Source organism: Microtus oregoni, unplaced genomic scaffold (genome assembly GCF_018167655.1).
Source record: "Microtus oregoni isolate MIOR12 unplaced genomic scaffold, Mior012 000035F_ref0000213, whole genome shotgun sequence".
Taxonomy (NCBI): domain Eukaryota; kingdom Metazoa; phylum Chordata; class Mammalia; order Rodentia; family Cricetidae; genus Microtus; species Microtus oregoni.
In genome coordinates, this window is record NW_024543094.1 from 19,986,520 (window position 1) to 20,002,421 (window position 15,902).

The 15,902-nt window shown below is 44.9% G+C and overlaps 1 protein-coding gene across 2 annotated transcripts in view; it reads right to left on the minus strand.

Annotated features, from left to right (window-relative positions):
- Positions 1–4,004: 4,004 nt before the first annotated feature.
- The window catches only part of Bend7 (BEN domain containing 7), an 81,942-nt gene continuing 70,044 nt past the window's right edge, over positions 4,005–15,902 (minus strand). For both annotated transcript variants that reach the window (XM_041630899.1, XM_041630898.1), the window contains 3 exons: positions 15,469–15,588; positions 9,210–9,263; positions 4,005–6,122 (listed from right to left, as the gene is read on the minus strand). In XM_041630899.1, coding sequence (XP_041486833.1) covers positions 6,061–6,122; positions 9,210–9,263; positions 15,469–15,588 — 236 coding nt within the window. In that variant the 3' untranslated portion in view covers positions 4,005–6,060. The remainder of the gene's footprint in view (positions 6,123–9,209; positions 9,264–15,468; positions 15,589–15,902) is intronic.

Genomic DNA, 15,902 nt, shown 5'->3' on the forward strand with positions numbered 1-15,902 from the left:
AGATCCCCTGGAACTGAGTTTCCAAAAGGTTTGAGCCACCATGTGGGCGCTTGGAGTTGGAGTTGGGACTACTAGACAAACAGTCAGTGTTCTTAACCTCTGACCCATCTCTCTAGCTCCAAATTTTATGATTTAAAATGTCTAACTTCTCAATGAACAGATCTAAATGATATCAAGTAAAAGAATAAAAAGGACCTCTGAACATTAATGTAATTTGGGCTACCAGTTATATGTAAATGTACTGAGTATTACATCATCTGGATCCTGTTTCTAGAACATTCCCTGGACTTTTAATTATCATTCTTTTTTTTTTCTTTTCCAGATAGGGTTTCTCTGTAGCTTTGGAACCTGTCCTGGAACTAGCTCTTATAGATCAGGCTGGTCTCAAACTCACAGAGATCCGCCTGCCTCTGCCTCCCGAGTGCTAGGATTAAAGGCATGCGTCACCACTGTCCGGCTTTTAACTATCATTCACTAATAACAAAATAAGCACTAAAATATTCATATGTAATTAATAAATATCTGTATATATTGCTGTTTGGGGAATGCTGAATTTCATATACTTTGAGTTACAAAAATAGGAGTTGATCTGTGTACACACAGAGCTTTGATTGAAAGTCCGAGTTGTGAAATCCTCATCAAACATGGCCAGTGTCTTTTTGGCCACCAATTGTCACAGTTTTGCCACTGTTTATGAAAGCAGTAGGTGGGTGACAGTAGCCCACGTGATCTAAACTACAGGATGAAAAAAGATGGACAGGCTGGGCAGTGGTGGCACACACCTTTGATCCTAGCACTCGGGAGGCAGAGGCAGGCAGATGTCAGTGAGTTCGAGGCCAGCCTGGTCTACAGAGTGAGTTCCAGGGAAACCCTGTTTCAAGAAACCCCCAAAAAAAGAAGAAAAAAGAGAAAGGATGGACAATGTAGTGCTAGGTCAGTCTCTGCCTGCCCGGCCTTCCTGCACAGGGGCCAGCACAGCGTGTCGCCAGTGGTCTGGTTCCTCTTGGTTCTCTGATTAAAGGTTCAACACTTGGTTTGATGAGAGGGGAGCTGCTTTCATAATGGGTGGTACTGGGGTAGGGCTGGGATCTAGAATCTAAGCTTGGACCTCAGGGCAGTTTTCAGAGGTGGGGGTCACTGAGAGCTGTCTATATCTCCACTGATGAGTTTACAGATGGATGGGTTGGTCAGAGGCAGGGCCTAGGTAGAAGAAGGTCACTGAGAGTATGGATGCCTTCTAAAAGTCCCCCCCTCCCCTTCCTGCTTCCTGGCTACTAGGAGGTGAGCAGCCATGCTCTGCTACATTCTCTCCCATGATTCTTTGCATCAATACAAGCCACAACAATGTGGGATCATCTGTTAAGCATCTGAAACCGTGAGCCAAAATAACTTCCAAGTTGATTTATCGCAAGCATTTTGTCAAAGCAAGGGAAAGATGAGCAATGCACCAGGAGACACAGTCTGCTGCGGGCACGATGACAGGGTTGCAAGGGAGGTTCTTAGCCAGGTCCCTCTTCCTGGGAAAGTTGACTACAGATGTTTTCAGAGGGCCAGACATCTTAATGGTCCTAAAGCTGAGCTCCCTGACATCACATGGCCCAGATTCCAGCAGAACTTTAATAACCATGTGCACACGAATGATTGCAGAGAGCGTTAAGCACCCTGGGTAAAATCTGATTAGGTGGAGCTTGGTGGCTACTTGTGAGTAGATAGCCCTTGACACGATTAGCTACGAGATGAGCTGAGAGAAATGAATGGTGCTACAGATTGTAATTGCTTCTACTTTGGGACAAAGCTTGCAGGTGTAAAGTTCGTCCTTTCTGGTAAAACTGTTTACGAAGACAAACAGGCCTGGAATGTAGCTGTTCCCCACAGGGATCTGCTGTATGTCCCATCTGGTAACGTGGTTTGAGTGAGTACTGAATAAGGACATCTTTAAAAACTACCTTTTATTAATTCTGAGAATTTTGTACAGTGTTGTTTGACTATATTCACCCACCCCCTCAGATTTGTCCCTACTTTCCCATCCCCTCCCAGCCCCCTGCCCCCTTTTAGATAACACACCAAGTCCATTTGTCTAGAATCTAGACCATACTCACTGTCCTCTGAACCACTGCAACCTGTGGTTTGTACAAAAGACACCTCAGCCACCACCCCCTCCATCCTCCAAGCCCTGCCAGCACCCCCTCCATCCTCCAAGCCCAGGAGCACCTCTCTCCATCTTCCAAGCCCAGCCAGCACCCCCTCCATCCTCCAAGCCTAGGAGCACCTCTCTCCATCCTCCAAGCCCAGGAGCACCTCTCTCCATCCTCCAAGTCCAGGAGCACCTCTCTCCATCCTCCAAGCCCAGGAGCACCTCTCTCCATCCTCCAAGCCCAGCCAGCACCCTCTCCATCCTCCAAGCCCAGGAGCACCCCCTCCATCCTCCAAGCCCAGCCAGCACCCCCTCCATCCTCCAAGACCAGCCAGCACTCCCTCCATCCTCCAAGCCCAGGAGCACCCCCTCCATCCTCCAAGCCCAGCCAGCACCCCCTCCACCCTTCAAGCCCAGCCAGCACTCCCTCCATCCTCCAAGCCCAGCCAGCACCCCCTCCATCCTCCAAGCCAAGCTCACCACTTTTTGTTTCCCCTCTTGTGTCTGCATGTGGCTGGGTTTGCTTTGTGTTTCTTTTCTCTCTCCATAGCTCTCCCCACAGTGGACTGATTCCTATTTCACTCAAATGGATCAGTGTAAGGTAGTAACCAGGGCCTTTATATAAACTGTCCCAGTGGCTGAACTGATGTCTTAATGTCCTGAGAGGGAAGGAGACAGGTACAGTTTGGTGCACCTCAACCTGGTTAGCTGGAAGCCATCACAGGGGCTGACCTAGTTGTGTTGGTCACATGGTGGAGTGGAATGCAGGTGCAGCCGGCCAATAAGCTCCCGGAACCAGTCAATCAACTTGCTAAGGCTGGGACATGGGAGGAAGACAACTGAAGCCCTTGTTGGGCTTCCCTCTCTGGTGGATCCTCTTACTGTGGACACTCCCTGGTCACATCAGATAAGAAAGGCCACTGGAGGCCCCCTGCTAGAACACCAGGCCTTGCCAGCCTGGGAGAGCAGTGCATCCCAGTGGCCCTGGGCACTAAGGCGTCATATGGATCCTTCAACAAACATTTTTAGGGATGCAAGGAGCTCACAAAGGAGAGGGTGTATGGCAGGATGGGATGCCTTGTGGCAGGCTCCCGGCTTCAAATAGGAAAAAAAAGAGTGTGAAGATTTATGTTGACTGCAGATGTCCTTTTGCAAACAGCTCCTTCTGCTGCCTCCTTTTTGTCTGGTCCGGCAGCATTCTTAAGCAACGGCTACTCCTTGCGCCACAAGGGTGCCACTACAGTCCTAAAAGCTCAAACCCCTTACGTTGGAGCAGATCCTGAAGTAAATCCCCAGTGAAGGCAGACTCCAGCCTGGGAGTGTCACAAACTCTGAGCAGGGGATTGAATATGCACTTGGGAACACAGGGGGCCAGCACCAAGTGAGGCACAGCGCCCCACTGTGCTGAAAGGAGAAAACAGCACCGTAGGCCTCAGAGGCCACTTTACATCAGAAAAGATTGATTTGGCCTTCTGGTGTGTTGTTTCCATAGAAGCAGGGCTTAACCTTTTAAGTAAAGATTATAAGGCTACCTAATTCATTTAAAATTAGGCTTCGAGCATCTCAGCACTTAATGCCCGAGTGTTTCTGTGGGACCTGCTGTAGCCATTGATCCACTGCCAGACAGAGATGCGACTCCAGCGTCTACCAGACTCTCTGCTGGAAATCCCTCTGCTTTATTTGTAAACATAATTTTCCACAGAGGCAGAACTCCTGAGAAAAATCATCAAAATATTCATAAATACCCTTTAATTAATGAACAGCACAGACTTCATGAACACAGAAGGCTGGGATGCAAGCAAGACACGTATGCATTCAATTAAAGTAATTTATTGTATTTTTCCAGAATGGACATAAAGGGTGTCTTGGGAGTTGATATCACAACACAGTGTTACACACCATTTTCACAACTAGCTTTACATTGAATTCTTTTTAAAAAGAACATAGTAATTTAAAAATCTGAATATTTACATATTAATAAAACATATGTACACAAGATTGAGACACATCCATAGATATGGACTTTTTTTTTTTTTTTTTTGCTAAGAAAGCCTATAAAAAGGGTTTCTGAACAAAGCCGAACAGTAGTCACAGTAAGTTAACACAAATACAACTTAAACTTACAAAATATGATTTCACTGTTGCAGTTCTGATCTGCCTTTCCACTTTGGGAATCCACGGCGCCTGTCTGCGAGCTGAAAGATTCCCACCCTCCTCCAGTATTGAAGACTCCAAGCTGCCGAGGCTTGGAAGGAAGCATTTTTGGAAGGTTTATAGTGCGTACTGAATAGGCCTACAGTGTAAGTATATGGTCCCCCTGGACTAAAAACAAATCCATCACCATTTAATAGAGAGAAGGGCACTAATTCAGCCTTTCTGTTCCCTTGAGGAGGATTTCATTCTAGGAGGCAGAAGACTTTTTTTTCAGGACCTGCTGCAATTAAACGAAAGCCCTAGCTTATCTGCAGCTCATCAGAACACTCAGTAAAACAAAAGGATCAGGGCTGGCTGGCAACAGAAACGGCAACTGAAAGGGTCGATGGGGATAATTTCCAAGCCATCCGTAGTCTCCAAAGGAAGAGACAGAAAAGGTTCACATGTGAGATGTTGCCGTCTAGTTGCTAGACGACTCCAGGAGCAACACCTAAGAGCACATGTCGTCACATTCCAGGGATATCACAGATCGCGTCACTGAGCAGCTGGTCGGGGAGGGGGGGGGGAATACTGCCCTAGCCCTCCTGTCCTTAGCACTACACGTTCAGTAGGAAGTGACATGGTACACTGGATGTCCAGGTTCTATGTCCAGCTGGCCATGAAGGAAAACCCGCTCCCAGGCAACCTCTTACCTACTTCTCAGTTCTCTCAGGCAGAGCAGAGGGTGAGGCAGTCCCAGCAGCACTAACTGTTGGCTCTAACTGTTGGTTGACAGGAACACTAGGCAAAAGGCTAAGCTATTGTCATGGCAGTTTTTAATCCCTGGGGTTTGGTACATCTACTGTTACTTTCTTTTTTATGGCAATTTTTGGCCTTCTGTGTCAAGTGCCCAAGATTCAAGGCAATTAATTTGCTTTACATGATAAATAAGGTTTGCCGCAAGGTTCTCTAAACATGTTGATTTCAATGCATTATTTCATTAGTGAAACACGTGGAGGTAAAGCCAATATCCGTACTGCAAAGATTTCTTTAAAATAAACCCAGATTTTTCTCATATTTAGTTTTACATAAAGTAAAAGGCAAGTGTATGAGGGACCAGATAAACTATAGGAGGAACATAAAAGCAGGGTCGAAGCTACTCGGTTTAAACCATATTTAAAAGCTTGATGGCTCCTAAGCAGATGTCTGGTTGTGCTGAGTTAAGTTTTTTGTTACGGCATCACCATAAATTAGGTAAAAGTGCTTTATTTCCTAAGAATCCATACATCATTTGTACTCCAGTTCGGAACGACTGTTTCTGGTCACCATGACTGACATCATAAGTGACTTCACAGACCAGGCCAGAGCCACCCCATCTCCCAGAACTACCTCCCCTTCTCTAGGCTGAAGGGTTAGTTAGCGCTGTTAGCGCTGCTACTTTGTAACTTCCGTCAGTCCTAGAGAGAGGTCTCCTCTGCATGCAGCTAAGCAATTTACAATAAAATAAATACGTTTAAGAAGACTGTGTATTCACACAGAGATTATGAATGAATAAAACCAGGAAGGGAACTGCTTCTTTATGACGGGTCACACACACTGGACTTTTGAATGGTAACAACTCTAAGCATGATTTCTTTGAAGAAAATATGATGCCAAATTGGAGTTGTGATACCACATGTTACAAAGAAATGATTCAGACAGGACAAGCCACCACAGAACACCCACACTGCAGGAACCTCAACTGCTCTGTGAACCTTTGAGGAAATGGAAAAAGAGTATGCTAAAATGCAGGTCTAGGCAATGGAGCCTGGATCCGGGTCCTCCGCGGTCTCTCTCCTGGTGACAAATATATTACCTACAACAGAGACAAGACAATGAGGGAGGCTGTTTCTCCAGAGCACAGCTGTACATTTTATCACATGGCCAGGGTCAGGTAAGGACAAAGTCAACTGAAGGGTTTGTGGGTGGGGTATACACCTGTGCTGTTCTTTAAGTCACTAAGCATCAGCCTTAGTCTTGCTAAATGAATAATTCCAAGAATTAGGAATTTTTGGTGATTTTCTTAAAATGAGAAAGCCCATGTGTATATATATATTACCATTAGTGATGTATTGTCCAGCAATAGAAAAACAGCTAAATATGATTTACCTGAAAACACTATTAACTCCAGAGGCTCCATCTTCAAACTGCAAAGGAATTACTTTGATTTGATTGTACACATTTTTTCTTTAAATGTGAACTGTTCCCAGATTCTGAGAACAGTTCCTGATCGAACGCTCCCTCCACATCTATGCCATAGTGTGCAAGAGCTGCTCTGTCCCTCACCCCTGTCCGAGGGCCGGACCTGTGCAGCAGACCAGGGATGGTGCTGACTGCGGCTCACACGCCTCACTGAACAGGCTGCATACCTCAGCAGGGTCTGGTGGTCCACGCCTATGTTTCCAAAACTCAGGAGGTGGGGCAAGAGGATGTTGCCAAAGCCAGAGGCCAGCCTAGGCTACATGAGACCCGTTTTGAGGCTTAAACAAATGCCATCTGACTGTCTGCAATCTACCCTGATTTTTTCAGGTTCACAGCAGCACAGGGATCTTCCCTCGTTTCTCCCTGATGCAAAATTTAAAGGAACAAAAAGACATTTAAAGTAATAAAAGCACCAATGAATCTTTACAAAGGATCAACTTTTGTCAGTTCAGACAAATGAGGAGCTGGAGATGTGGTTCGAATCATGCTCTTTGCACAATTCTGCTGAGTGAGGCTGAGTCACTGCAACTATGTGCACAAGACTTGGGGTTCACTGCTTTACATGGCCGGGTCAGAGCAATGTGGAAGGGTGATGTGCAACAACACGGCAATCAAAGAGCCGGTCAGGTTGGGGATTTTACTTTAGAAGGCAACCATGAAGCGTGCTATCAAGATTATTTGATAATCAAAAATTGAGAACCAATCTCTGACCTCTTTCCCCCTTTTCCAAAATGAAATACTTTAAAATTGATAGACCATGCTGTTGACAAGTTTGTGTCTGCAGCTAGCAATAGTCTACTTTCTTCTTTATTACCCCAAAGCAGGCAGAATTTAAGAAAGGAATTGAAGAAATGAGTTTAAACCGGAGTGAACTTTGGGTAGACTGATGCCAAACATGGTAAATGTGAAGAGAGCCCGCTGAAATGGAATCCTAAGGGGGCTGCACGTCCATCGTCTCTTAGGATCTTTAGAAACAGAGAAAAGCTGTCTTTGGCTCAGGTATAAGAAAGCCCTATGCTGTAATGACTGAGACTGAGGGGGCTGGGCCAGCCATGCCATCACCAGCTGTGATATCTTGGGAATGTCATTTAATGTTTTTTGGGTTTCAGGCTTTTTCCCCTGGAAAATACAAGGGATGGATACAAAGGAGGGATAGGTCGAGATGAGTTCCCAAGTTCTTTTCATGTTCAGATTCCTTTGCAGTTTGTCAGTCCTGGAAAACTCTTCTAGCATCCCTGGGCAGCTGTTTCCCTTGAAATGGCTCTGCTAAGTCTTTAGACAGTTAAATGTAAAGGTGCATCTGCAAGAGGCACAGCCTTCAAATAGCACAGCAAAAGTCCAAAGACGACATGAAGCAGAAGACAGCTGCCGCAGATGCCCAGGGGTCAACTAGAAAAGTATGACTTCCCCAAGACCATATGCCATCATTCTGATTAGTATTTCCTTCATCTGCTGGGAATGGGTCAAAGATGGTAAAGGTATTGTCATTATGAGTTGTCCTGCTATTCAGAGGATGGTAACAAACACTAGAGAGCCCACATTCAGCTCTCTAGAGTCACAAGTATGGAAGCACAGACAACATAACGACTATAGATGACAAGAACTGGATATATGCAGATGTCTTGTGTACTACTGTGGCTCATTTCCTTCATTTGTCCATTCATCTGTTACTTGGCTGCTCAAGGCAGAGAAGCAAGGTATAATTTACATGGCTCTAAGTTTACCTAGGAGCTTCTCTTTGATGACCACACTGAGATATGTGTTACCTAGTCCATGTGACCAGTAGGGACTCTACCAAGAGCTTCTGAAAACATACTGCATACTCCATTCATATTTTCTCAATTTAATTCAAGTCTCACTGCCCCAGATCAGGGAAAAAACAAGAAACAAAATGAAACAAAAAAACCCAAAGCCCCACTGATTTGAGCTTTCGTAGTTCAAGGTTTCTTTGGACTGTCTGGATTTTATGGATGGAATCTTCAGAGAATCTCTGAAGAGCAGCCAATAGGGAGGGAGTCCTGAGACCAAGTGAGGGGTAAGTTGTTTGACATATGGCTCACTGAGCAGCCACCTGTTCCTCTCCTCTCGGGTGTGAGCTCATACACAGGCAGAGGTCAGGATCAGAGGCATGACACCGAGTCTTGTGATGAGGTTACAATCAAGCCCACAGCTGAACACAGTTGTGGAGAGGATACTTCAGTGTTCCACCTCATTTGCTGATCTGACACCAGGAGTGTGTTTCACACTGGTGGGCTGGCTTATTCAATCACACTTAAAAACATACGATCACTAAGAGTGCTGGCACATGCCTCTCAAAGGCCTTTTGATGGAGTAAGACAAGACGGGCCTGAATTTGGTCACACAAAGTTGACAATCCTGGGTTAAAGCTAAATGTCGTTTATGTGAAAAGTGTCTTTTAATGTCTAAAGGCTCAGTGAAGCAGCATGTTGCGATTCTAACTTCTAAGGATTTGCACTTCTGAGATTTTTATGAATATGAAATAGGGTGTGAGAGAAAATGTTTCTTTTCATAGCCAATGCAAAAACAGCTCTGAACCTAGGCCCCCCAAGAAACCGGGGAGTGTGAGGGCCCGGGTCTATTACAGAAGCAGCTTGCTCAAGCACCTGCATCCCTAATGGTGAAAGCATTTTCAATGCAAATGTTTCCTTGCAGCGGGTGATGAAATGTAAATGTGTCTTACCTGTAGGTGGTAGAGAAATGCCGTCCAGTTTTTCATCACCGTCAGCTGCCTCTGCTGGTTACAAACATAAAACACAAATCTCATTAGTTGTGGGGAGCACATTCATTTTGCTGGATACAGGAATACAATTAAAGAGACTCCAGTGTACACAGTGGCTTTCATCTTTCTTTCCCCGTTCCCTTCACTTGGTTCACATTTCAGGTTTAGCATCATTATTTAAACACGATTTCGTTTGGATGATTATGACAGGAAGTCAACCTTCCTGTATTAAAACTTGAAAATTCTCTTGACCTCATTTTGTCAATCAAAGGTGATTTCATTTTGTCTTATTTTCATGAGCTTAAATCTCTCCCAGCAGTGGGATAGACTGCTCTGCCACACCCTGATGCACATGAGTCACTTCTGGCTGTAGAACTGTACTTCTCACACCCTGCCCCATCCGCACCTTGAGCCACTCGTAGTGGAAATCCTTAGAATGAACTTTCCTTTGGAGAGGCCTGGCTCTGGAGCTGCCAGTCTAACTCCCGGATCCATTTAGTCAGGAAGGAAACCACGGACAGAAAATACATACTTTTTTTTTTTTCAAAAGATTTCTCTCTTTTGTGATTTTAAATGCAAACCTTACTCTTCTGATGTGTTTCAGACTCCTTAATGGTTCTGCAAAGCCTGGTCCTTCAGACACAGACATACACACACCTACTAAATGTAAAGAGAGGCTGTTCATAAGTCTCCTGGTAACTCAAGGGAGTGAGCCCCCCCTAACATGCTAGGGACAGAGGAAACATTCACATATGGCTACTGGGATAACCCTGGTGGCATCCTTTCCCCACCCTGCAGTTTCTGCTGCCTGCACTTGTATGCCTTGCTAGCCTTTTGCTCCACCTTGCAGTGTGGAGATGGTGGAAAAGCCAGCACAATGCTATATTCTCATTTTCACCGTTGGTGCTTTAAACACGACCAGGGACAGACACAATCAGAAATGTTCCAAGCTTTCTGCCTCTAGTTTAGCCTTGAATATCCTGTCCTTAGGTGGGTAGATCTGGCATCAGTGTCTGCTGGCCCATGTGACTCAGCCCAGAAAGAAAACAGAAGAGATGGAAAAGTCCCAGCCAATTCTGATTGGAATAGAGGCTATTATAAATGATGTTGATAAGCGTTAATAGCACGACAAAAAGATAAATGGCAGGACAGAGTCGGGGAAGGTGATTTACAGGAAACCTGTAAGATGTACTAAAATTCTCTAGATCAAAGGCATTAGGTGCTCTGGTTGGACTCTGTGTACGTGCACACATGTGCATACATGCCCTTGCACACGCCCACGTACGTGTATGCACACACGGAGGTAGCAGGTCCTTGTCAGGGGTCTTCATCTATCATTCTCTACATTATCTTCTGGGATATTCCTCCAACTGAACCTGCAGTTTCAGCTAGCCTGGCCAGTCTGTGAGCCCGGGGATCTGCCCGTCTCTACCAGCATCCGAGTGTTGGGGTTGCAGATGCACACCAGTACACCGAACCCCGTTTCCTGCGTGTGTGGCAAATGCTTTCCCTACGGATCTATTTCCTTAGCTTGGTTCTTATGGCTTTGAAAAGAACTTTATATATTAAAAAACAGCGAATGCACGGCTTTTATATTTAAAAGTCAGCATTTCCTTCTGACTGGTTTCAATGAATCTGAAAGGCAGATGGTTTACATCGCAATTGTCTTATTACCAGGGCTAAAATTCTTCAGTAATAATAAATGGCCACCACCACTCACTAAATACTTTTTATTGAGCACTTTGCGTGCAATTTGTCATCTGACTGATAGAAGGTCTTCTGGGTATGTCTGATGCTATGCTTGGTTTAATACACTAGGAATCAGAGCTGGAGAAATGAAATTATGGCTAGTAAGTCACAGTGCCAAGATAAGAACGGGTTTTGAGTCTGGACTCTCAAGCTCTTGCTATTAATAATACACATATATCCCATGTGATCTTATACGCTAATTTTTAAAAATCTTCAAATTCTAGTTCATTTTATATTTTAGTAATTTCTTCTACCTTATACATGTCTGCTTCTCATTTAGTGTTAACAAAAACTAGTTTGGGTCTGAGGCGACCCTTCCCTTTGTAACTCAGCTACCCTTACTGGGGCCTGTGAAGGTCAGAAGAGGGGACTGGATCTCCTAGAATTGGAGTTATGGCCTGTTGTGAGCAACTAGGTAGGTGCTGGTGCTCTGGGAAAACAGCGATGGTCTTAATTGCTGAGTCATCTTTGCAGCTCCTACCCATATTTTTTGTGAGCCATGATGTAGTTGCTGGGAACTGAACTCAGGACCTTTGGAAGAGCAGCCAGTGCTCTTAACCACTGAGCCATCTCTCCAGCTCAACACATACTTTTTATATGTGGACCTACATGGTCATGTGCTTCTGTCAGGATAGAACAAACATAGTTTATGTATATTTAGGTTATATATTCTGACATATGTAAACTATGTATTTTGTCAGAACATATAACCCAAATACACGTAAACTATCTAAGTTCGTATATGCTGGCTGCATGTGTAGGGCAAGTGTCATGGTGAAGAACGTCTGGATGTTAATTATAACACCTGTCAGTAACAACAAGCTCTCAGCCTCTCTTCTCTGGCGATGATCAAGTTGTAAAATTTGGAAAACACTGAGCAAGTCCAATAAAAATTTAGTAGCAGTGACAGCTTTACTTCTGGATCTAACGCAAACAATAAATTGTGATTTCAGTTCTGAAGAAGTAATCTAATAAAAATGATAAAAATCCACACCAGGAACGGAATTCTAGTTATAGAAAAAAATTATTACATGTGATGAGAGCCCCAAATGAATTTGTTTGGATTTGCATAACGACCTTTCCAATGTGTGGAACACCGCTTTCTCCTGCAGTCAGGGCAGGTTTCCCGAAGTGGTGAGCTGATTATCTGTGTCCAGTCAGAGTCTGGACCCAGTTCTAGGAAAGGAGCCAAAGATGATAAACAAGACTGTGGAGGTGGTGGTGGAATACCTTTAACACACTGCATTATCATTTTGATGGAAAATAATCAAGATGAAAAGCCCCAGAGCCTGTGACATTATAGATCCTGGCCTCATTCAGGAAAGGCAAGTGGCTCTCATTTCTGTTTGCTGGAGTCTCAGCTTTGAGCTACTGAGAAGGCAGTGTACCAGTGTTTCACACACAGAGAAAACTCTGTCTGCCATGGCTGGGTGCCATCCTTTTGCTCTAGCTTGACCTGTATGTTCTTTCTTAGGGCACCCTCCTTCTTGGTGGTTACAACAGCCTACTCAACACATTACAGTTGTCCAGTGGAGAATGTGCTCAAACCTGCTGATCAAAAGTCACACCCTAATGTCTGCTGTCACGTCAGTCTCCTGGGCTAAGCAGTGAAGGGCTTCCCCAGGAAAGGGGGACTTAGGGAGCACACAACAGTGGGTGTCTCTTTCTGGAGAAAGAGGTGTGGGTGTGAACATTTGGGATGCAAACTGTCAACATAAATGCTGGGATGCTTAAGAAATAGTCACTGCTCAGTTTGGAGTAAGGATGGAGGGGAAGGCAGAGGCACATCCCTTCTGTGTGCAAATGTGTGTGTGCTGGAGTGAAGAGGGAAAAGGTTAAGAGAGACCAGGACCCTTGACCCTAGACTCAACATCAACAGAAGGATTAAGGTCTGCCGCCCCCTGCCCTGGACTGGCCTCCTGTGTCTGAATACTTGATCCTCGCAGGTAGGGCTTTTGAGAGACTGTGGAATCTTTAGGAGCCTTGCTGGAGAAGTAGGTGACTGGCGGTAGCGATGGGCTAGAGCCTGGGCCTGGTTTCGCAGAGATCTGAGATGAGGAGTCCCAGTTCCGTGTTCCTGCCATCAGAGTGGCTGATGATCTACATCTCGTCAAACCATGAACCACTGCCTTTGCCATGCAGTCTGTGGCAGTCATGGCAAAGCCTGCGCAGGTAACATGGTGGAAGCTTAGAAGAGTGATATTTAAACTATTTTCGTCTTGTGGCCTTGCAAGGTTGTGTCTCTCTTTTCCATTATGAAGATCTCCTCCAGTAGCCTGACTTTCTATGACTCCTACCTTGAAAGAGTCTCTTAGAAACTTAAAAGTTTAGGTCCTACAGGACTCTCTTTCCTCCAGAGGAGCAGGCCCTGGTACACGGAAGCCCTGTCCTTTTCCTGGCTGTTCCTGTAGCGTTATAACTAGGAGCATCACTAGTCTGGGTCCACACAGTTCCTTCTCCTTAAGACCTCAAGGACTGACACAATTCTCACAGTTTCCTGTCAGATCCACAGGTGCCAAGGAAATAGGAAGGCGGCAGCCACATGTGTGGGTATCTGTTGGCCTGCCTGGCCCCGGTGCACATCTGGGAGAAGTAGTAAGGGGGCTGACTCATGGGTCATCGCACCTCTGTCTTTGCTTTAGCTTGTTGATGCTAGATTTATATCTCTTCCTCATGACGTGTTTATATCTCTTTCAATTCTATCTGGAGTCTTTGTATTTTGGGCCAACAACTTCTCCTTTCAGATGACCAAGTATATGGATGGAAGTTCTTACATATCCATCAGCTGAGCCATTCAAGGCAGCATCTAGGAAACACAAGCCAACCTGGCACAGGAACCACTCAGGTCTAAGGCTTGAAACCTGCCTTGCCTAAACCACTGAGTTGACACATCACTGCTCTCAGTCAGGACCAATACTGGGTAAGCCTAATGGGCCACATGGATCTTTCAACTCTGAGTTTGCTCTTTCATTTTTATTCCTACCTTAACCCTTCCAGGAGTGGGTCATACAGCAGAGGGGGCTTCTGTGATATAACTTAGGGAAGGAGCAGAGGACCCTGAAGTACTCGAGCGAGTGAAAGTCACGTTAGTAGAAGTTAATCTCCTATTTTCCAGGTAGTTTGCGGGATATGAGACTGAATCTTGGGGGGTTGATGAGAGAAGAAAGGAGACCAGGGAGGAAGTATAACAGCCGGAATGGAGAAGGGAATGAGAGAGGTGCCGATAGAGCAGAATTAGGGGGATTGTCAGAGGGTGGCCATACAGCGACATGAGGAGTCCTGAGGACAGAGTCCAGGGACACTGCTGCCCCGTGGGTCTGGAGGGAACGGCATAAATATTGGTACCTCCAGAGAGAAAATGGCAGTATTCTTCAGGATTTCATATTTTGACTAGAAAAAAACCAGTCTCTCACTGGCTTGGAACTCATCAAGTGTGCTAAGATGGCTTCCCAGCCTGCCCTACAGATACAGCGCTGAGATTACAAGAATATGCTTTATATTTATTTATTTTCTTACATGGATTCTAGTGCTTTCAAGGTAAATGCATTACCAACAGAGCTATCTCCCTGAGGCCCTATTTTTTATTGTTTTTGAGGAATCTCCATATTGTTTTTTTATAACAGATATACTAATTTACATGAAATTTAGAAATAAGACCTAGAGATTTGTGATCTAGTAGAGATAACTATTCTTGAATGATAGGAGAAAATTGACCCCAAAGGGATTTCTAACTGGCAAGATGGTAGATTCTGGAGGCTGAGACTTTGATGACCAAATCTATATAGTCACAATTTAACTGGTATTATCTTTGCCTAGAAAAATAACTGCCAAGCCAACTCTCAAGTTTTAAACACGCCCACATGCACGCACGCATACACAGAAACACATACACACACCTTAAATTCCTTCCAACTTGATGTGTTGTTTCTGACCGGATGACTTTTGCTTTTTTTGGATTTTTGAAACAGGGTCTCTCCATGTCACCCTGGCTGTCCTGGAACTCACTATGTAGAACAGGTTGTCCTGGAACCTACTTTGTAGACCAGGCTAGCCTTAAACTCACTGAGATCTGTCTCTATCTCAAGTGCTGGAATGAAAGGCGTGCACCAGCCTGCTGCTCCTGCCCCCTTTAGACTTTGAGCAATTAGGCCTTTAAAAAACTCATGCAGGTATAAACAAACAGAAATCAATAGTCAGATAAAAGCGAACCACAGAAGACTACCTACACGTGAGACACACAGACTACAGGTGTGAGTAGCAATCCTTTCCTCTTGTACTATTAAAAGCAAATGGATGACATAATTTCTACTATTCAATCTTAAGACAACTTTCAAAACCGGAGCACATTCCATAGAAAATGTCCTTCCAGAGACAAAGGCTACCGCAATGCCCTAGAGAGAAGGCACTACGCTTCAAACGGCAGAGAGCTCAACAAAGCACTTTCACGATGACTTCTACAGCGTATTCATACCTGAGCCTCTTTTTAACCTTCTTCTGGCCAGTTTGATTTGATCCTGTAGAATCTGTACCCAGTCTCTTGGGCCAGGAAGTTTATCCACATGGTTCGCAGTACAGTACTTCTCTGTAAAGACTGAAAGAAAACATGAGATTGTACTACATACCTTAACAACAACAAACGGATGTAGAACAAAGCAGGAAGGTGGCCCACAGAGAAAACACACATCTATGTCTTTTGTTGTTCCTTTTCTGGTGCTGGGAATCTAACCTAGGAACACGCACATGGCAAGCATGTGCTCAACCACAAGCCTCCTCTCAGTCCTGAAGTGAACTTCTACAAATGACAGCCCCATGGGCATATCTGCAGTGGCACTGTGCTCTTTGGGTAAAGGCGGCAAGCAACTGAGCGCTGGCTACAAATGACGGTTTGTGCTTCAACATGAAACT